Genomic DNA, 23,814 nt, shown 5'->3' with positions numbered 1-23,814 from the left:
ACACACACACACACACACACACACACACACACACACACACACACACACACACACACACACACACACACACACACACACACACACACACGCACACAACCCTGGTATGTCTTCTTTGTCGTATGTGCGGAGGGATAATCCAATACATAGAAGCAAATACACAAAGAAACACAAAAGTACACAAAGCCAGAACAGCATACATATGCATGCCTGTTAATGATACAGTTTCTTACACACACACACACACACACACACACACACACACACACACACACACACACACACACACACACACACACACACACACACACACACACACACACACACACACACACACACACACACACACACACACACACACACACACACACACACACACACACACACACACACAAATGACAAATAAATGCAAATTGAATTCCTGAAGAAATAATAGAAGCGCAGAGTAGACACATCAACGCTGCAATCAATGCTTTGTTTGGACTATTACAGGACGCCTTACAGGGCTCTCCCTCGATGGGAAAGGTGTCAGTATGGCTGCTAGTGTCGCACACACATTGAGAAGTGAAGCGGTGATAAAGATGCTAATAACCCGATGGGGCATGGGAAATGGGTTCCCCTCTTTTCACTTTGATCCTTCGCTGTCTTTTGTGCATCCACTTCATATTCTAGTCTCCTTGACATCTAGTCATGTTTGAATAGTTGAGTAAAAAAGCTCTCACTTACTCCTCTGGTTAACACTCACTTTAAATGCAAACCACTCTGAGTACTTTAAAAAAAAACACACACAAAATTGTTTTTATATGTAAATATGAAAAAAAACAACATGAATTTTGACAAAATATCAACCACTTTTTGCTTGCTTTTAAAAGGTGACAATTATTATCTTGTCTGTGTTTTTGCAAGTGTTCAGCATCTGTTTTTTTTTTTCTTCTCCCTGTTTCAGGATCAACACGGGTTGTCACCCAATCGCTCATTTGACGGCTCTTCCGGCCTCTCGGGACTGATGAGCCCAGTGAACGGTCAGACTGGATCGGTCAGTCAGGTCTCTGACCCCGTTCACTCTCCACTGATGACCGACTCTTTCCACGCATCTAATGGTGAGTGCAGACCCTGTCTTCACTGTCTTTTGGAGAAAGACCATTTAGACGGTTTGCTCTAAATAAAGCTGTATTTTCCCCAAATGCTTTTACATCTATTTTGAGCTCTCTTTCCGTTTGAGGCCACTGGGGGAAACCCTGCATGAGTTTATGAAATCACTCTTCACTGACTGGTTTGTTTTGGACACGTTATCACACTGTACACACACTCAGTGACACCCGGTCTTTTTTACATCCCTTCAGAGGACTCTACGCTGACTAACTATAACTATTACTTGCCTTGCCCTAACCGTAAACTAAGTCTTTACTATAGATATAAAGATTTATGTGGATTTACTTTATTTCCCTAGAACAGAGGCAGTTCCACCTAATTCAACAGATTTATTTCTGTCCCAAGATTTCCTGATTAAAGTACTTTCCCAGTTCCTCCTGAACTTGTCCCATCCCTCGTTTTAGCTGACCTTGATGCCCTTTTCTTTCATTTAAGCAGCATCAAAGGTGGGAATATCATTTGTTGTAAGTTCACTAAAACACAGAACAAATTTAATAATAGTGAAAAAATAAACAACGTCTCGAAGATAAAACAAATGAAAAACAAACATAAACAAAAACAAACAAACATATTGCCATCTATAGTACAGACTTAATTAAAGAGTATTGTGCCCCTATTTCTCTTTCATTTCTTTCCCTCGCTCTCTCTCCCTGCTGTTATGTTCTCTGCTGTTTCTCAAGGTTGATCGGTTTGTTTGTTATTGCAGGGTTCAGTGTGCGAGTTATTTCAGTTCTGTGCGTTTCATATTGCTCTTTCACACCGAACTCTGCCACCACCCTTATACATGTGCTGTGTGTGTGTTTGTTTGTGTTTGTTTGTGTGTGTGTGTGTGTGTGTGTGTGTGTGTGTGTGTGTGTGTGTGTGTGTGTGTGTGTGTGTGTGTGTGTGTGTGTGTGTGTGTGTGTGTGTGTGTGTGTGTGTGTGTGTGTGTGTGTGAGAATTGTGTACTTGGACTACTAATGTTGTGGGGACCTACATATTTTTATACAGTCACGTTATGGGGATTCATCTCAGTGTTGGGGACGAACCAAAACTCCCCATGAGTGTAAATGATACAGTTTCATGGTGAAGATTTGGTTTGAAGTTAGAGTAGGGTTTGGATTAGGTTAAAATTAGGATTAGGCAAGTAGTGGGTACTGTTGGGGTTAGTCTCCAGGAAATAAATCTAATGTTTTGTCCTCTGTCCTGTTGTGTTGCCTTTTCTGACTGCATACATGCTTGTGTTATCCCCAGTGTTGGTATCTATCTGTATGTGCGTTTGTTTGTTAAAAAGCATTTCTGTTTATTCCTGAATGATATCTCTGCTTGTTTAGAAATGTGTTAATAGCTGCTGTGTGTGTGTGTGTGTGTGTGTGTGTGTGTGTGTGTGTGTGTGTGTGTGTGTGTGTGTGTGTGTGTGTGTGTGTGTGTGTGTGTGTGTGTGTGTGTGCGCATGCCTGGGTGTATACACACATGTGGGTGTGTTGGTTCAGGGATTTTTGCCCAGTATCAAGCACTGTTGTTTTTTGTGTGTTTACACTGAATCTGGCAAACAGCTCTGACCTTGAATACACTTTGCTGTTCAAATTCACCTCCGTTATAGTGTCATTTACATACACACATTAGTGTGTGTGTTTGCGTGTCGAAGTGTGTGTTTGCTTACAGTGGGCACATTTCTCAGGCTCTGCGAGATGTTTCGCTTTCTGTTATCGGTTGGTGTGTATTAGCGTGTATATATGTGTGTGCTTGCCAGTGTTTTACTCCTAATGAACTATTTCACACACTGAATCCATTTCATTTGGCACTGAGGTCCAAATTAAAATTACGATATTTTTTTTTCTGCACTGATGTGGGCTTTTGCAGAAGAATAAATTGAGGATAATGATTCCCTACATATGTATTTATGCAGATGGTTTACTTTTGCATTTATAGATATTTCTATTTATCTCTTATCCATTACTGTATCTTATTTTGCCTGCTACCAAAAATCATCATTGCTTTACTTTTTCCCCTTTCGATGCACTTTGTCTCTTTGTATTCTGTCTCTCTGGAGAGTTAATCTACTTGAGCTAAAAAAATATATATATACAATTTCAGATATTATTAAATCTTTCCCAATTTTCTCATCAAAGCATATTTAAATTGAGTTTGTGATGGAACATTGAAATGTCCTAATGTAGTAATGATCTGACAGTTAGTGTGTTTTCACTGATTTACACATGAAGACTTGTTGACTTGTTATGGCTAGTCCTATTCAGCTTGTGAATAAAGTTGTAAACGTCTTCTGGATCTGGAGGAACTCTGTCAAGTCTGAGAAAACAATCTTGATGATGTGATATGAGTGATATGGCCTTGAGCTTTGACGCGACAATATTTCTTTCTTTTAATAACCCGTGTTACAAGCTGGAAGTGAACAGTTTAAAAAACATGGGACTCATGCAGTCGAGTTGCATAATGAGACATGGTTCAAGTGTTTGACCCATATAAGGTTCTGTATATCAAATATCTTTACTTATGGTACATTGCTTTACTTTACTTAAATCTGTATTTTATCAAGCCGTTTGAAGTTCAGTATCAAAAGGCTGAAATACTGAAACCAAATCTGAATACAGCAGTGATATGATCTTTAAAGGTCCCATATTTGACACTTTTTTTGGGGGGTGTTTGCAGTCTTGATGTCCATAACAAGATATTTTTGTGTTTTTAAGCACTAAAAATCATCTTAATAGAGTTTAATTACATCGCTCTTATCAATCAATGGATGTGACAGTTAGCTGTGCTAATGGCGGACGTGACATGAATGTGAGTTTGTGACATTACAAACTTACAGAAGTCTAAATGTCTCCAAATGGCACAGTTGCTGAATATGGGCTGTGTGCATTTCCCAGTGGACTGAGTGTCTTAAGACTTTCACAGTATTTATACAGCACCTAGACCAACTTTATAATAAAACGAAAACAATTTTATACAGTGTGGCACCTTTAAATCACAGATCAATGTCATTGTTAATCTCAGGTAACCTATTTTTTACAGCATATAAAAAAGGCAGTACATTTTTTTTTTAAATATATATGAATCAAGACAAAAAAAATAATCAGTATTCCCTCAAATAAGGTCGTCACCTGAAATACTTTTCAACCAGTATTGAACAAGTTCGCACAAATGTTCAGCACTTGTTGGCTGCATATCATCCTAAACCATCTATAATGGGTTTAAGTCAGGTGATTGTGGAGGTCAGGTCATCTCGAGCATTCTTGATCAGATTGTACTTCCACAACCTGGAGGAGTGTTTTGGGTCACTGCAATGAAGGTCCCACTAAGTGCAAACCAGATGTCGCTGCAGAATGTTGTGGCTATTGGCTGCATACCAACAAAACCTCGGCATAACACAAGAGGTGGTCTCGAATGCATTTAGAAGACACGACATTCCACCAACTAACTTCTGACAAAGCACACCTGTTCATTCCAGGTGACCTCGTGAAGCTTGTTATGATATTGCCAACAGCATGCAAAGCTCCCATCAAGGTAAACAGTGGCGACTTTGAGGAAATCTAAAATACAATTTCTTAATACAGTTTGTTCGTGTTGATGTCTTCAATTTTGTTCTACACTGCAGAAAATCTGTGTGTGTGTCTCTCTCTCTCTCTATACACTTCTCCTTACTTTTCACTGGTACTGCATGCATAACATGAACATATTGGTTTCCACGGCGAGTAAGGGAAAAAGGCAGGGATGGTTAGAGAGCCAAGCTGTCGGCAAATACAGATGACAGGAAGGAAAAGTTGAGTGCAGAAGAAGAGAATTAATCTATCTGCTATTGGTGTAAACTGCTATTGATCTATCATCCACGCAGCAAATGCCATTTTCACTTCAAATCGCAGGAGTCGGTGGGAACAGATTTGTGTGTGTGAGGTGAAACAAGAATGTGTTTTTGACAGTTCAGCTGATTAAGGTGCTGGCAGTGAGGACGAGGGAGGAAGTTTAGAAAAGAAAAAAAAAAGAAAAGAAAAGAAGGCTGCAAACTGAGTGGGAGATAAAATGATTTATGGAAGATCTGAAAGGAGAGATAAATGACAGCCAAAATATCAGATTGCAAGAATGGGAGCAGCAGAAAAATAAAGCAGGTGATTAGTGTAGAAAGAGAGTGAGAGGGAGGGATGGAGATGAGAGGATGTGATATCTTCAGACGCTGACGTTTTCCTCTCCAGTTCCAAATGTCTCTGCTTTCAGTCACACATGTGCAGATGCAAGCACATAAAGCACACTCAGTGAGGATTGTGCAGTGATTCCAGCATGCGCTCGGTGGCAGCTATGCACTCTGAGAAGTGATGACTGTATGCAAATTATGCTCGAGTGGATTGTGTGTCTGTGTATCACGTTGTCATAAACTCGTTTATCAAGCAGGCACAGCCATATCACTGCCATACATCTGCATCAACTTCTGCTGTGTGCTTCTCATCCTCTTTCTTTGTCTTTTATAGTTTTCCTCATCCATCTGCTTTTCTTTTTTTTTTGTCAGTGGCGATCTTAAATGGACTTTAACCCACTTCCAGTGTTCTCGCCACTGCTAATGGCTGGAATTCCTAATATTAATGGAATAGGTTTATTTTAACCGAAGAACACAGATTGCCTGGTATTACTAGTCCCATTGGCGATTGTTTCCATGTGTTGCGTCCTACTGGGCGTAGATCTTGGGGCTAATTTTGAAACTATTGGAGCAGACTTTAATCAATTGGCATCGACCACCATATGATGTATGTTGTGCACCCACCGAAACTCTACCGCCGTCATTATTGGATCGAGCCTCCATGCGAAAAGGGGATTCCAGACTACAATCACAGCAAAGACTGAAGCTGTGAGCAATAGTTGGGCGGAGCCAATCTAGAACAGAGTAGCATGTGTTTAGTTAAAGCGGTCCTCCACCAATTTTTTTGTAGCTGGCGGCATTCGATTTCCAGATTGTCCGTCCCGTTCTTGTGAATGCAATATCTGAAACTAGGCACAATCGTTCACTTGGTCTCAAAGATAAACTGGTTAGATTTTGGGGGTCAAAGGTCGAGGTCACTATGACCACAATTTGACCCATTTTGGTAAACATAATATCTCACGATGACATTTGAAAACATTTTTTAAATTGGCACCAATTTTCACTTGGCCTCAAGAATGAGCTGATTCGAGTTTGATGGTCAAAGTACAAAGTCACTCTAACCTCACCTCCAGTGCTAGTCTAAGTTTTTTTTAGCACAACAGCTCTATCCCCTCACTCAGTGACTGGCCTGTTGAATACTCTTGCCCTTGACTCCCCTCACATCAAGTCACATCACACATTTACTTTGGTTATAAATGAAACACCAGAGACACTTTATCTTACCGAAATGTGAACCAGTAAACTGATATAAAACTTCCACTCAGCTGTGTTTCTACTGAGGTCTGTTTTGTCTGTAGACACTGTGTGTGCCTTGCCATTATTACTTACGATAAACTATTTATCATAACCAAAATGAATGCAAGCCTGACTCCAGTGGCTGCAATCCAGAAAAATTGACCACAGTTATTACATATTGTTTTTATTGGCTGCCTCATATCACCACCACGTATTTTCTCAATGCAGATTGTTTTATTTGTTTATTTTTTTCAGTGACCAATGGGAGTTATTGTCACATGGATGAGGAAGAGGACGCGTTGCTGTACGGACATGACACTGAGTTCAGCAGCTCCAACCAACACTCCTATCTACAGGAAAGGTGTGTGGTAAAGTATACTATATATATTTTCTCACAGTTGTTATACAAATACTTGAGAAATTAAAGCTGCATCAAAACAGTGACTACCTTCATTCCTAAATGGTCGATAATGTATGAATACTGTATGTTGTCAGCTGTAGTGAAAATTTGTGAAAATATAATTAGTCTAATTTGTAATTTATTACTAAAAATGAATGAAACAACTTATTATCATGACTTGCGCTCCAAAAGAGTGTATTTTATCACCAAATGGAACATTGTGGCTACTCCTTTAATGCACAGAGCCTATTTCAAATATATCAAGGATGGATGTTAGATAGGCTGTCTACATAGGGATCACACAAAATAACTCCATTCAGAAAAAAAAAACATGTTTTCAGAAGAGATATCAACCTGAAAAACAAATGCTAAGAATGTCATTTCCACAAGAAAGCTGAGTGCTGTTTTTGTCAAGGCTCTACCAACATTTTTGTCAGTAGTGACTGTCTGATCAATTTGTTTCAGGGAGAACTTTCACATCTCTCACCCGGCTCAGCCTCAGACTCCAACCCACAACCAGAACCAGAACCAGCGGCAGTTCCAGCACGTTAAGGCCTCCAAGAGCATGGACCTGGGTACGACTCAGAACCAGCATCACAGTGGTGGGGAGACTTTTGTTGTTTATCTGCTCGGCATGGTGGCTGCATGCATCTTACCCTCGCATAAATGTTTCTGCTGCTGCTGCTGCACGGCTGCTGCACCACCGGCATGCTCCTTAACGCCACATGCAGACTGACACCGGGGCCGACTTGTACTGTGTAATGTGTAATGACACATGTTCACACAGCTGCAGTTGCAGGTGGGGCCTGTTGCATAGTTTCTGTGACTGAAAACAGTTTGGATGGGAAAAAATGTCTTCTGATTAGTCATTCGGACACGGTGTTGTGTGTTTAGCACAGTAACATACAGGTTTCTGTGTTTGCTTCTGTTTTAATGAAAGTACATATGGGTAATACGCTAAAGATTGAATTAGGTTCATTACCTGTAGATTTCCTTTTGACATTTTTTAATGTTTTCATTGCTAGAAATGCAACTGTTGCAAGGAGCTCACTATCACTATCCTCATTCATGTTTTAAGATGCTACAAATTATATCCAGCAGTACAGAGAGTTGTTGCATTAAAGATGTTACACCGTCCTGGTTCGTTGCTCTGATGTAAACTGTCAGATTTAAGAAGGTTGCAGTCTGGCGAATTTTGTGTAGCTGCAAGTTTAATATCGTCTTTGCAAATCTCTTGTCTAACCTGGGGAGCGTATGGATCAGACTTTTCTCAGTGGCTTGAGAACAGTCTAATCTTGATCTATAAATGATGAACTGTGGTGCTTCTTCTCTCGACTTTTCTCTCGGCTCTCATTTAGTCATTCAACTCGGGGAAAGGAAAAGGAGCAATGACTCATATTCTGTGGTTCAGGATTTAAATTCAGGATATAAATAATGATCTTTTAGATGTGCAGACAAATGTCAGAAAGGCAACTTTTGGGGCGAGTGTGGTCACGCTTTGCCTGAAACCTCCTTCACCTGTTGCTTTGTGATTACTGATATTCTAATACGAAAGTTTAGTGACATTTCAGCAGCTGGTAAAAAGTCAGCTTTAGAAATATTTTGTATTTGTGCATATGTATGGTTGTGCTTGTGCATACATCAGTGCAATATGATGCTCTGGATGCAGCAGCACCACAAAAGCGTATTGTTTCAAATGTCACTTGCCTCAGTCCTCCTCCTCGAGCCGGCTCCGCTGACAGATTTGTGTGTGTGTGTGTGTGTGTGTGTGTGTGTGTGTGTGTGTGTGTGTGTGTGTGTGTGTGTGTGTGTGTGTGTGTGTGTGTGTGTGAGAGACAGACAGAGAGACAGACAGACAGAGAGATAGAGTAAATAAAACAAAAGAGAATGAGGTTAATTGAACAGCACAGATTTCTATTTCTACATGAACAAAGACTAATGGAATGTAGTTTTTTTTTACACACTTAATCTTCACTAAATGTGTGATAAACAAATCAGGATTTAGCACGTGATTGCTTGAATGGCAAGCTGGTTTTCATTGTGAAATTGTCAGACAGTAATGATAAAATTTTATTAACAAAGATCACTGACTTATTTTCTTTACTGTCGTTTAGGGAACAAGATATATCAGGATTACAGTACTTTTTTATGTCAAATAAAAGACGGAGGACCCTACATCTTTGGGGATAAATGTAATCCTGCTAGACTGGCCTGAAATCCTGCTCGATCCCTCTATTGTTTTTCGTATTCCCGGTATTCCCCGTGTCTCTGTAAAGTTTAGAACAGATTACTAACACATCACAAACAAGACAAGAAACCTGAATCACAGACGGTTTAATTAATTCAGATTGATTAATTAATTCAGACCTGATTAAAAAAAAAAAAGGTCACTAAAAAAACAAATCTTTCGTGAATGATACCATTACAGAACATGGAGCGTTTTTTGTAGCAACAAATATATGGTACATCAATAACCTACAAACTTTCCAAAGTCCTGCTTTAACCACCACAATACATTATCCATAACCACATTTCCAAATGAATTTATTGAAGTCAGCTAACTTTAGTATCAATTAGTAAATATCTCTTTGTCAGCACACATGCCTTTGCGTTACCATATGCAAATCAGATCGTGGTCATTAGTACTGTATGTAAAAGCTCACTTAAGTCTTTCAGAATCATATCAACTCTATAATGAGACATGTGGTGTAAAAATGAATTTCTGTCATGTGTAGTTTTGACTAACAGGGTTTAAAAGAATATGTATTACTCACACAGACACACACAGATGTCATCATAATGGTAAAATATCATTCATTTCATGCGATCAATGGGACATGACAAATAATTGGCAGACTTAATACACTTTATTTATTAGCAGCCTATTTAAGTTGGCACATTTTAATTGAGTGATAATTCAAAAATCAGATCAGACAATTTTGCATAGTTTGGGGCCACTTCACTGTCTAAGGAAAACAACAATGGCTGAGCTAGATTTAAGTATTAATTAACTGCCAATAATTAATAAAGCTGTGTATCAGGGACACTTACAGAAAAAAAAAGAGCAGTAAGACTCCAACTTCTATGATTATAGCCACTGTTCATAGTGGCCATCATTGTTCAACAAATGATGTTGTTGGAGACATGGTCAGTACAAACATATTTCTAACAGGCCAGCAAACAGTTTTGATCATTATAGTTTCAGTGGTTAAGTTTTGATTGATGTGTTCTATACCTCCATGTCAGTGATAGCTGTGGTCTGAGGCATTATTTTGGTAGTTTGTCTGTCCTAAATTCCCTTTAAATCGATATCTCTAACTTCTTGGAGGAATTTATTAAAAGTGAGTTTCGTGTTTCTGAGTGGCAGCCGAGGACACGCTGTCACTGGAGGGGGACTCCCTGGGACCCTTGGAGGTGAGGGGTTCTGTGTGTCAAATAACCCTGAAACATAATAATTAAAAGAAATGAATAAATTAAAAAAACAACTGTATGGAAGAGGGCTCTCTTCCATACATGATTCGACTTGTCGACTTTCAGGGGGCAGCCAGAGGTCATGCTATGTTCTGGCTGTTGTGTTTGTCTCAAGAAAAATAATTAGTAAGAGCGACAGAAACACAATAATCAGCTTTTTCTTCCATGGGTCAGTTGCATAATTTCATCCTTTATTTAATTTGTCCTGATTTCATTTTCCACCCCAGCACAGTTCAAAATGTAAGAATATTTAAGACTGGTTCCAAATAATGAACTCGCTCCCGTGGTTCCTAGTGTGTTCATGCCTCCTCCTTGTCTTTAAGGTCTATACTTTATTTCTATCAAGTTCAGGATGAGTCAATGTAGGTTTCATTTGAATCAAAATGAAGTACATGTTGGTAATTATGTTAGTTTCAAATAACGTATATAGTCACAGCCTTAGTGTGTGTATGTTTGTATCTTTCTGAGACTCAATCCAAAACCCTGTGTGCATCACACATGTGATCCACAAACTACTGGGCTGCTGAAGCAGTCGTGTTAATTCACCGCAGACAGAAGCTGTCACATTCACACACATGCAGTTTCACTTGGTTTTCATTAGAAAAGTATTTGCTTGGGGAAGCCATGTTACTGCTCGGGTTTTGTGGTCATGTGTGTGTGTGTGTGTGTGTGTGTGTGTGTGTGTGTGTGTGTGTGTGTGTGTGTGTGTGTGTGTGTGTGTGTGTGTGTGTGTGTGTGTGTGTGTGTGTGTGTGTGTGTGTGTGTTTGGCGCAGTGCTACCAGTCAATGTGTTCCTCGTTGACTCTGGAAAAGGAGGGAGGAAAAGCAAAAGAAAGAGTGAGGGGGAGAGGCAGAAAGTGAAAGGAGAATTAACAATGAGAATGGTGATCAAAGGAGGCAGCGAGGGAGGAGAGCGGAGATCGGTGGAATGAGTGTAACTCAAGCAAAAATGAAAACACCGAAGGAGAGACGGGAGGGTAAAGGGCATGAGGTGAAAGGGATAGATGAGGGGCAGTGGCGAAAAGACAGCGACTGGATGAGAGACTGAAGGAGAGGAGGGAGTGTGAATGAAAAATGAAGTGAGAGAGAAGGGAGGAAGAGAAGTGACTTCAGTAGCAGTGAAGCCGACTTTTAAACATCACAGGAAAAAAGGAGCAGCTGCGTCGCCATCTTGTAAAGTGAGACAGAAAGAATAATAGTGGGGTAGAGTGATGATGAGAGCAGGAGAGGACGAGACGAAGAAGCAGAAATGCAGTTACAGAGTTTTAAGTTTTTCAGGAATAGCAGTTCAATTGTTGTACATGTGGCAAGTCAGATAGAATAAAATGATGTCGCAATAAAACATGTTTCAGTGTATGTTTGTACATTAACATATGTTTGTCGTGTTTCAGTGGCAGATGAGAGCAACGTTGGATCCCTGGACGGAAACACTGCGGGTGAGCCAAACACACTTTCACACAATCAGGATCACAGAAACATAGTTACTGAAACACACCTCTGTGTTATCATGGTGTTGCCATAATATGTCAGGAAACAGAGGACCGAATGGACAAGAGCAAAGGAAGGAAAGAGATTTATAAAAGATTTCGGCTATGTTCAGACTGCCAGCCCAAATCCCATTTTTGTCATATCCAGATAGATTTTTTTTTTTTTTAAAGTCTGAATGACAAAAAAAAACAAAAACACATGGAATGCAGTTGGAGGTTGTTTTGAAATACGATTCCAATCGGATCTCTACAGATGTGTCTCAGTCAGGACGTTCTCCTGGCTCAGATCGGATTTCTTGCATCACTGGCAACACAAGACGCGGTGACAACGTCATTTTCAGACAGACAGCGTGAGCACAATCTATGTTACCGCTAGCAGGGCGCTATCACAAAGTGTAGATATCCTGCGGAGGACAACGATAACAACACTCCACGGACAGAAATAAACTCTCTGCTGCAACTTCTGTGTTGGAAAGCTGTGTCACGATTGTAGCTGCGCCTCTGTCGTTACCACAGCAACCCATGTAGATAAGTTGGTGATCTCGGGCCACACGAAACTCGATCTGTTTTGGGGGGGAAAAAAATTCTGATTTCCCTGCTGTCTGACCAAAGCCTTAGAAACAGGATCAAAGAAATCAGAGTAAACAAATAAGAAAAATGAAGGAAAATCTTCCGCTGTCACACATCGCCATTTCTTGATGTTCCTGAATTATATGTTTGCGTTTTATGTGGTCAAGTTAACCACGTTTCTAATTGCATAATGGTGAGGGGCCCTACTGACTTACAATAAAGAAAAAATAAAGTATAGACAAGTATAAATCGAGTATTTACAATATGGTGTAAGTTCATTTTCTATTCCCTCTCTCCCGTTGCATATACATACCACTTAACTTTTGCTCTTGCATCCCCCTGATACACCTTCGTCCTTTTGATAAACCAAGGCGGTATTTCTACAGAGGGACCACGTACAGATGGAATTGAAAATTGTACAAATTGTGAGACAGAAGAGAAAGGCAAGACTATGACCACTTCATAAAGACAAGGAAAGATTGTTCTTAATAGTAACAGAGAGGAAGAGATAAAAAAAAAAAAGAAAAGAGAGGACACACTCATCTTAAAGGAAAGCTCAAGCGCAGGGAAACAGAGATGGCTGATGCTTCAAAAGCTCTCAGGTTAGCAGCCCACAAACACGTCTTTTGAAAAGTTTGTTCTCAAACTTTTCTCTTTCGCCTTCTCCTTGAAGTCCTCTCCCATTTCATTTGTCGCTACTTCAGTGTTAAGAGCACTCTTCGTGGCCACTTTATTCTTGTCAATCAGTCCAGCCTTTTATTCCACATTCAGCTGTGCTACAGTTTTATACATGTGGCACAGACTTTCATTTACTAGCTCTGGCGCAAGTAAGGTGATATAAGAGGCATTGAAATATAAGAAATGGAAATAAGGCGATGCGGAGTTCTAACTTTTATTTTATTAGGGTGAAACTGTCATAAAACAAAAAATTACTTTATTTTTCCTCTAACAGCTGGAGAAAACATTTTTTTTTTTCCTTTTCAGCTTCTCCATCTTAGGTTTGGAGCTTAAATGTAGCTGTAGTCCAGAAAGCAGGCTGTACAGCTTGAGCCAGAACTCGGGACAGCGGTAAAATGAGTTCTGGACTGATGTAAAACGGCAAACGAGGGAACATGTTGTACGGGAGAAGAGGGGTGGACCTCGGAGGGATTGAAATGTCAAACACGGAGGGACAAGTAACAAATAAAACAGAAATGCTGCACAGCTCAGGTGTGATGGACTGCTTTCACATGCCTGTACATTTCCACAACTAAGTGTCAGTTCATCAGCATTTCTTTTGTTGTCAGATTTTAAGACAATTATGAATCGTTAAATACAATTTATGACTTTTGTTTATATTCCAGTACCGAGGGAATATATTAGATCTCAATTATTGCTCATGATTTCAAGTTGAATAGTGTGACAAAATAATGGAGCGTGACTGAATTTACGTATTCATTCCTAGACAACCTATATTTTATTTACTTTGGTTTGTTTAACTTTGCTGCACCGTAGAATACAGATTGTCTTTTTAAAGGCCTATCTGGAATATATACTTCAACTGCATTTAGTTCAATTTTGTGTTCAATTTTTTGTAGCGCCAGATTACAACAGATAGTTCAATAGTTCCCACGTAAACTATGAGGGGAAAAAAACTCCCTTTTAACAGGAAGAAACCTTCAACAGAACCAGGCTCAGAGGTGGGCGGCCATATGCCTCGACCGGTTGGGGTGAGCAGAGAGAGAATAGGACAGCGTCGAAAGCCATGACATGAACTGTTGGTGGGGCCGGCCATCGCAGTCCAGAGACATGCAGCTCCGGGAACATCTGGAGAAGGAAGCACAGAAACCATCCGAGCGAGGGGAACTATATGGAGAGGCAGCAAACAATAAGCAAAAACTATGGGGGAGAGAAAGCATGAAGTTATTCAGATTCAGAAGGTCTGTAAGGCCAGATTACAAAAAAGGTCTGTAAGGTTTACCCCATCCTGTCACTCGGTTTCCATTGATTGAAATCTTGGGATTGGAGAGAGTGTAAACTTGTATTTTAGGGTGCAGTTATATCTGAAATGTCATATCAGATCACAGTTTCCAACATCTCCACTTTTAGCTGTGTTTTTACTGGTCGTATGCCTGTTGAATGTCCAGTAAAACCTCGAAGGGCCCCTATCTTTTTTCCTCCCTGGTTTACATCCTGACCATTTTTTTTAAACTAAAGCCCATTTACACATTCCCTGTACCTGTTGCCTGTTAACGTGTCTCCTGTTTTATGAGGCCACATAGCCCAGAGCGCTGTTAACGAAGAGAGACTGTGCGTCTGGCAAGCATGACAGTTTTTTTCCAACCCACTTTCCTTGGCTCTAATGTATTTTTTATAACTGAAATGCTTCCAACATCCCTGCGCTGGGATGTCAGACAGCTGCATGGACTTTGGTGTGAGAAGCGGGTTTGGGGCGGGGGCCTGGGAAATGAGCAGTTTAAAGACAATGACTTCTGGGAATGCTGTTTTCGCTTCCAGTAACGGTCTGTCCCTCCACAGCCCGACAAACCACTGGGCAGCTACACTACTAGTGCGCGCACACACACACACACACACACACACACACACACACACACACACACACACACACACACACACACACACACACACACACACACACACACGCGCGAGCACAATCTTTTACATTATGGTAATGTTATGGTAATGGCAACTCTCCCATCATCCTGTGGAAAATGTGAACTTTGGGAGATTTAATATTATATTATAGTTTAGCAGAATCTGAGATGCAAAATGATGGAAATTGGAGACTACATCACAGAACGTGTGTGTGTGCATGCATGGAAACCTTCCCCTCAATGTGAGTGTGTTTCTGTGACTCAATGCATTTCCCGTGTGTGGAGGTTGCAGCTGGGTAAAGTTTTGAAACTGCCTTTTGAAGATTTTAAAACTACTAGAGGCAAATAAACACTGCTTCATAGAGAAGTCACTGATTTGGCATTCAAACTAATCGTGTCTGTGTGTGTTTCTGGGTTTGTGGTCAGACATGCCTGACGTCTTTGTGGTGGCACAGAGAAATAAGAGCTGTGTCTTTCCAGTAATAAATCAAATCAGCTGTGTGGAAACATGTCAAATAATGCAGCACACTTAAAGTGACAGAAGAAATACTTCTAAGTGATAACGGCGATATTCAAACAATAAAATATTGAGAGCATGCTAATAATACACGTGATATTATCATGAACAGTCCAGCGCCGGTAAGCATCTGCTTCACTCTCCAACACACTTGGTGGCAACACGGCTCCTTACTGCTGGTCGCCATCCTCCGTAACTAGTTAGCAGCTACGAACACAATGTGTTCTGTGTTGCCACTACTGCTGCTCGAAAACATGTCAGAGGAGGTGATAGATGAGAGCGAGACACTATGTTAAGTGTTAGGCAACGTCAACAAAATGAGACACAGCTGGGGATTCAGGTTAGGAAAATAATTTATTTAGTATTTAGTTTAAATTTACTATAAATATTCTGTCAATATATTTTTTGGCTGCCATGAAAGCAATATTGTGAGAGCAATACTTCAAAATAGATTCCCAACAGATGATTCAAGTAATTGTCTAGTGTAGCTGTACAGACATGAACTCTGTCCCGGTTTAAAACAAAAAGAAAGTGACAAAATATCAGCGCACATCGCTCTGCGGTGAAGCCTAATTCTCTCCTGGAACCTCTTTAAATAGGACAGTACAGTCAAACACGAGCATGCAAAAACTGCTGACAGGACATAAAACAAACGATTGCAGCTGTGTTACTTTCGTCCTGTTTTCCTTGGATGATGAAGAGAGCCTGGAGCTCTGCTTGTGTGTGTGTGTCCGTCCGTCCCTCCCTCCGTCCCTCCCTCTCAGAATCAGTGTATGAGAGATGTCTCCCTGTAGAAGTAAATGGCAAGCAATGCCTTACTCACTGGACTGATGAAAAGCTTGTGATCTGTGCATGTGTGCGCGTGTGTGTGTATGTGTATTCGTATACCGCCCTCAGTTATTTCTGACATGTATGTGAGAGTGTTTAATGGTCCCTAACACAGAAGTGAAGCTGCGTAAAAACTCATCTCATCTTTGTATACTTATGAGGACACACCCCCGTGCGCAAACGCACCCGAGCAGAGCTTTTCGTGCAATAAACTGGTATTAAACTGCCAAAATGCTTGTCTGCTTTTCTTGTAGTTGTGTGTCTTTGTATCGCCGAGTTTTGTTCCCTCCACCCCACCACCAGCTCTCTCCGTCTCTCTCTCACTCACTCACTCACTCACCCTCTTTCTTGCCAACGCCATTCAGGCTTAGAGGCTGGCAAACAGGCAGAGGAGCTTAGAACGGACAACGTCTCTGAAAATGTGTGTGTGTGTGTGTGTGTGTGTGTGTGTGTGTGTGTGTGTGTGTGTGTGTGTGTGTGTGTGTGTGTGTGTGTGTGTGTGTGTGTGTGTGTGTGTGTGTGTGTGTGTGTCAGGGGGCCCGTGTGATGCTGAGGGACACCGGTGCGGTCCATTGTCTGAATCTCTCCCTGGTGGAACTTTGACTTTGACAACAGTCGCACACTGACGAGACTCTGCCAACATTATGTCTTCAGAGAGCCACATCTCTATATCCCCGTCTGTCTTCTTCTCTCTGTGATTGTCTTCTCATTTCTCTCTTCATCTCCTCTCTCTCTCTCTCTCTCTCTCTCTCTCTCTCTCTCTCTCTCTCTCTCTCTCTCTCTCTCTCTCTCTCTCTCTCACGCTCTCTTTTTTTTCCTCATTGTTTCCCTGTCTCTCTGGCTCTTGCAGACTGTGCCTTGGATTTAACCTGAAAGCCACCTTGTTAGGCTGATGTGGATTGATGGATTAATTTGTCACAGGGAGTGCAGCTCAATTTGTGTGCGTACAAGTGTGCGGATGCGACTCTATTGCGGCCACACATTAACTCTTTACACTGTTCCCAGACACAGAATTTAAACAAGCTTTTACAATCGCTTTACAATTTGTGTGTGTGTGTGTGTGTGTGTGTGTGTGTGTGTGTGTGTGTGTGTGTGTGTGTGTGTGTGTGTGTGTGTGTGTGTGTGTGTGTGTGTGTGTGTGTGTGTGTGTGTGTGTGTGTGTGTGTTGTGCCCGATCGTGAATACATTTTCCTTAGGCGGGATGTTTACACGTATCCGCCCTTTGTGTTGCATGTTTTGCCCACTCTGATGTTTTATGGTCTTTGTGTGTACTCTTGGCTGCTCCTCTGTATATTGAGTGACCTTTGACCCCTCTCCATCTCTCCCAGTAAGCCAATAAAGGTGAGCAGTAATCAGGAGATGGTCAGTGCTGTCGCTTCTTGCTGGTCCAGCCATTTGTCTCTATCAGGCTTTATACAATGATCGCTGATATGTGCTCTACTGTATATTGTATAATGCTTAAGAGAGAGAGGGAGAGGAGGGGGGGGGGCATTTGTTTCTCTGTCCTTACTGTTCGATAGCTATCAGAAACTAAACCTAAATATCTGCCACTGCCTACCAGAAAAGTGGCAGATATTTTCTGACATTTAAAGGTCGCTCAAGATATACATCTTTTTGTGCATTGAAGAACATGTTTTTCTCACTCACGTCTAAATCTTACACAGACTAAATACCCCAGGTAAACTGTAATATATAACATGAACAATGAAAATGTGTCTCACGTTCTGGTGTTTGAAAATTGGAAACATGCGAATTTTCATTCAACTTTTGTCAAAATCTCTTCGCATAACTTGAATGTTGTGTTCAGAGTTATTATCTTGCTCAAAAACATAGAAACCACATTTTAGCTTTTGTTGGCAATCAGGCCTGGGACCGTCTGGTTATTTGCAAAAATCCACCGTGGTGCATATTTCCATTATTTCCATTATAATTTCCCACTGTTTCTCTTTACACTTTTGCTTTTATGTACGGGCGCGTCTGTATTGACCTCAGTGGGAACCAGTAAATATATACTCTACTAAGACAGGAGACTGTGAATGATATCCCATGTTTTTATGACTGTTTTATGATGGCTTTTCAATTAGAATGAAGCCCTGTGGGATGGCGAAGCCTCGTTTCCTCTGCTAGTAGAGGGAAACCGCATTACACACACACACACACACACACACACACACACACACACACACACACACACACACACACACACACACACACACACACACACACACACACACACACACACACACACATACATAATATATAAAAAACTGTTGATTACATGAGTGGTCCTCCCGCCACGGCCAGCTACTTCTCATGCAGGCATGTATGCACACATATCTAATTTTTAAAACTTAACAGCTACATTATTGCATTAGGATGAATTACTTACATCATATATAATGTATTGTAAAAATAATTCGGTGTATACGTCTTCAGCAAATGCTTGGTTGAGTAGTATGCGGGCTGTGATGTCATCATTTTCTTAAACTGTTAAAACACAGAGGAAGCTCCAATGATGGGACAGTGAGGGAAGTTAAATATGGTCTTTACTGAAAATCCTGTTTTATTGATGCATGTTGATGCAAATGTAGCCGACAGAGATGTAGCTGCATCTCCTTATTCGAGCTTCTAAAGTGCGATTTGGTTCAGCACAAGTTCGGTCTGTTGTTACGTCTGCCGGCTTTGTTGCCACAGCCTGCCGCTAAGCTGCTCCTTGGTGTAATTTTGACTTTGAAAGTAGCCCATTGCCTTCCTGCCAACAAAATAGCCTTGGGATAGCTTGGCATTCTCTCTCTTTGTGTTTTGTTTTTATTTTTTTTAATTTATTTTTTTCCCCCTCTCTCCTATTCTCTTTTGCCTGTTGTCACTCCCATCCTCTCTCTTTCATTCCCAGGCTCGTCCTCTTTGCTTCTCTTTCTGCAACATCCTCTCGCTGTGTCTGTTTTACTCTGCCAACCCCCCACCTGCCACCTCCTCTCCCTCAAACCATTTTGATAGTCTTGTCTTGCTTGTCATCCCTCTCTCCCTCTCTCCCTCTCTCTTCTCTCTCTCTCTCTCTCTCTCTCTCTCTCTCTCTCTCTCTCTCTCTCTCTCTCTCTCTCTCTCTCTCTCTCTAAAAGCAGCTTAATTCTATCATGTTATAGTTGGACAGCAGTAATTACATTTATGACATAAATCCTGCTACTCGCAGCAAAATAAAACGTGTGAGGGAGAGACCCTGTGTTTGAATATGCGGAATCATGCTCATCACCCCGGGTGTGTGTTTGTAGCTGTATATATCTATCTATGGGACTGTGTGTATGTGCTGTGCATTCCCTGATTACCCAAACATCGCAAAGCTATTTATAAAGCTGTTTAGTTCAAACTCCGACCCAACTGCTTTACAAACAGGCAAGTTTGGACTCGGAGGTCACAGGCAGCGCTCGCACTGTACTGTGTGCTCTTCTGTTTTTGACTTCTTAAACGGACTGCCCTTGCCCTCAAACTTTGTAGATCGTCAGTGGAGAGTGAACTTTGATCACTGAGTTTAAATGAGCAGCTTCTCATGCATATTTCATACAGAATGTATTAAAGCAGTATGTGACTAAACAGCAATGTGTACAAATCTGTGCATGTGTGCTGGATTATAAATGTATTGTAACTTCAGTAAAAATGTCCGACGCTGGTTTAACTTGAAGGCCTCTTGTGTTTGAAGAACATGGTTAGCAACTGAAAACATATTGACTTGAGGAGCCTCTGATTACACAATTCATGTTCAGTTTATTCATGGAATTAGTGGCGTGGTTCAGATGTTACTGGCAGCTCTAATCCACTCTACTTAAGAGTTTTTAAACTGGGAATTATCTATTGAAATGGGTGGACGAGACCTTTCTGAACATCACACACCAGCTCTCAGCCCGATAATTACGGACTTCCCTTTGCTTGCAGTTTTGTCTGTTTAGAAATTGTTTCGTATTTTTTCTTGGATTGGAGACTCAATTTGGAGCTAAAATATGTTTTCACTAGTTTGTCCCAGGCTCGTAGCCAAAGGTCCACAGTCAAAGCTTCTGGAAATAATGGAGTTTATTATAAATGCTCATAACAGATCTTGACGCTTCCATTCAAATGGTACAACTGTGCACATCGCGGCCTGTGACACATGTAAAGGCTGAGCAAGAAGAAAAGGGCCGGAGTAACTCACTGCAAAAATATTTGAAAGTTCAGTATGGCTTAAACGCCGAGCAATGACGCGAACTATAAACATAGTCAGTCGTGCTGAAATTCATAAACAATCTAACGTTTTGTTTTTTTTTGGTTTAAAAGTGATAGTACACAATGCATTGCTGTGGTATAGCTGTAACACTGCCAGTCTGTTTGAAAACTATGGAGGCTTTGCTAGATAGCGGGCTTGAATGTGAGTATGTTGCTTGAATATCTTTTTTTTTTTTTTTTCTTGCAGTGGGAGGTTGGGGTGGACTGGACTGTTTGATGTTTGTGATTTAAGTGCAATATGGCACCCCACCCCCTCCCCCCGGCCCCCTCCCCCACTGAACAGTAGTGTATTACAGTATCTGGGGTAACCACTATTTCATACTGGCCTGATTTTCCTTTGACCGACTAAGAAAAACATCCGTGGCTGCAGAGCCGTTGAGCAAGGTACCTAACCCCTAACTGCTCCCTGAGCGCTGTATCTGCTCACTGCTCTGGATGTGTGTGTGTTCACTGCTCATGGATGGGTTTACTGCAGAAGTCCAGATCCTGTGTATAAAAACATACCGTCAAATAAAACTCTTCCATCTTCTTGTACATCCTGCTTCTCCAAAGAAGCCTTTTGTTATCGTCTGTATCTGTGCAGCTGTATCAAAAAGCTACAGTCTCCTTCCTGGGTTGATTCGGTTTGAATTAATCACACAGCACTTTGATATTTAATAGAGATGCATCTGAATTTCATGTGAACTGTGTTTATAGACGAGAGTCTCGCATGTTGTGGCTTTTGTCTCCTCTCCCAGCAGCCGACTTCCATTATGCATGTGCATACATTCATTTTGCTTTATTGCTCTTTGTGTGTTTGTGTGTGTTTGGTTAATGGTTGTTTAAATAGATGTGGAAGTCACATCAGCCCTCTCATCTCCTTTGCTCTGAGAAAACGCACACACACACACACACACACACACACACACACACACACACACACACACACACACACGCGCGCGCGCGCACACACACACACACACACGCAAAGAGTGGCAGTGTGTACAGGGAATCATTAGCTAAAGTGATGCAAGTTTAGCTATCATGAATCACAGTGGCATCATATCGACAAGCCACAGCCAGCAAGGAATCCAAACTGTGTGTGTGTGTATGTGCGTAAGGATTACCAGTATTTTGAGCTGGCAGGAAGCCCTGCCTTCCTCCTTTCCTCCTCATTTTTCTCCGTCCTCCTCTCTGCCACCAAGGTTTTCCCTGGTGACATTCCCCGGAGGAAACTTAATTTGCTCTCTCCCCGTCGTCGTTCCTCCCGCCCGTATTTTCCCCCTTCTTGCCCACCATCAGTGTCTCCTCTGTTTTAGGTGGCGCACAGTGACAAGCACATTACCTTCTCTCCCTCTTTTATTTTACAAACAGCAATCCTCCCAAGTGGTGGGAAAAAAAAGAAAAAAAATCACTGTGGGGCTCCGGGCTTGAATTTGATCCAACTTCAGCAGTCAGCATGCCATTAAGCAATGGGCCGGGTTTGTGATGCGGGATAGCAACAATTGCTAGGTAGTCTGCTTAATGCAGAGCACGCAAAGCTGGCTCTTTTCACTACTTGTAAACTACACATAGGAAAATGTGAAGCCTCACAACATGTCAGATCCTTGTCTTACCCTCCCATGAATACTTCTGGTATTGCTCTGTCGCATCATCAGTCTTTCTGCGAGATCCCTCTCCCCCTCTGTAATATCTCTCATAGTGTACTTGTGATGATGGATGGAGGACTAGTAACAGTGAAGCAGACTTCACATCCATCACAAACTCAACGACTGCATAGTTAACCGCATCACTGTTGTTGTTTTTTTCTCTGCTGTCCAGAGTTCAGCCATGTCCTGTCTTTCTGGCTCCCAGTCAATGTCTCTGCAGGCTTTTTTTTTAACCCAATCAGAGCAGGGATAAACCTATTTGATTGCCAAATCAGACCTGGATGAAACCCACCATTTCCTAGTACAGTACACTCTGTATTCAGGTTATTTGTTTTTATAGCAGCAGAATTTCTTTTTTGAACTCATTCATATCTACTTTAGTGGCCTTATAACGACCCATTTCTGCTCCCCCCCCCCAGTTTCATCACCTCCTGTGGAACTCGGCCCGACCCTCGGCCTGAAGAAGTCCAGCTCGTTGGAGAGTCTCCAGACGGCCATGTCGGAGGTGAACAGAAAAAACGAACTTCTCCCATTCCACCGTCCTCGCCCAAATATGGTCAGGGGAAGAGGCTGCAACGAGAGCTTCCGAGCAGCTATCGATAAATCCTATGATGGGCCAGTTGAAGATGATGATGGTAAGTGAGATGAAGAAGGACTCGGTGTCCTGTTTTTGTGGTATGTGTGGTATTTGCTTCAGAGAACAGACACAAAACTTTAGTCCAGAAAATAAAATGTATTGTGTTTAATTTATTGTGACCGCGGTTGTAAAGTATCCTGTTATTACCAGACTTAAATTACCGTTGTGAGTAGATAGGGTGTGAGCATGCTCCATTAGAGCGTCCTAGTGGGCGTAGACCTCAGGTTAATTTTTAAACTATTGGAGCAGCTTTTAACCAATCATCTTTGTCCGCCATAAAATGTACATATAGATGTATAGTTTTCAATTTTAAAGATTGTTCTTGCTCTGCCACCGCTGCCATTGTTGAACTAGATTTTGAAACAGATGCACGACTTCAGTGTCATTTGCCCATGGAAACCCCCACTGGTCACTGATTGGTCCGGCCTTCAGAGTGGCTAAGTGAACCTTCATTCAGAGTACAATCACTGCAAAAAAAAAAAAAAAAACAGGAGTTGTGAGCAGTATTTGGGTGGAATCAGGCTAATTGTACCATAAGTCAGCAGCAAATCAAGCCTAACCTTGTAAGTATGTTTCTTCTTTAGTTGCACTCAAATAATTGATGTCACAGCAGCTGTTTTTCACTTTGCAGTCAATACAAAAAGCTGCTCTGACATGACTGATAGAGAAGAGTTTATTATGACAGGACTATCCCAACAAGATATCGATGCATCTCACTCACGGTTTTCCTTCCATCTAAGCTCCATATGTTACTATTTCCAAAATGACAAAGATTTCTATCAGTGAATCTCATATTTAATCACTGACATATATCTTCGTCGCCTTTAAATGGATTTTTTTTTAACACACTGATTGATGCGTACTCGGCTTACTTCCTTGTGCAAGGTGTCCCCCAATCACCATTTCTTCTCCAAAGTGAG

General features: G+C 41.3%; 1 protein-coding gene across 3 annotated transcripts in view; it reads left to right on the top strand.

Moving 5' to 3' along the window:
* pard3bb (par-3 family cell polarity regulator beta b) overlaps window positions 1-23,814 on the top strand; it is a 198,765-nt gene that overhangs the window by 85,886 nt on the left and 89,065 nt on the right. For all 3 annotated transcript variants that reach the window (XM_069698895.1, XM_069698896.1, XM_069698897.1), the window contains exons 14-18: window positions 944-1,097; window positions 6,767-6,872; window positions 7,377-7,513; window positions 11,774-11,818; window positions 22,677-22,892. In XM_069698895.1, coding sequence (XP_069554996.1) covers window positions 944-1,097; window positions 6,767-6,872; window positions 7,377-7,513; window positions 11,774-11,818; window positions 22,677-22,892 — 658 coding nt within the window. The remainder of the gene's footprint in view (window positions 1-943; window positions 1,098-6,766; window positions 6,873-7,376; window positions 7,514-11,773; window positions 11,819-22,676; window positions 22,893-23,814) is intronic.

The sequence above is a fragment of the Brachyistius frenatus genome, unplaced genomic scaffold (assembly GCF_029030835.1).
Source record: "Brachyistius frenatus isolate BFR_SWC_R1_liver_20210118 unplaced genomic scaffold, ASM2903083v1 Contig_28, whole genome shotgun sequence".
In the NCBI taxonomy this organism is placed as follows: Eukaryota; Metazoa; Chordata; class Actinopteri; family Embiotocidae; genus Brachyistius; species Brachyistius frenatus.
The sequence above is the reverse complement of the archived record's forward strand: the minus strand, read 5'-3'. Positions and strand labels throughout refer to the sequence as shown.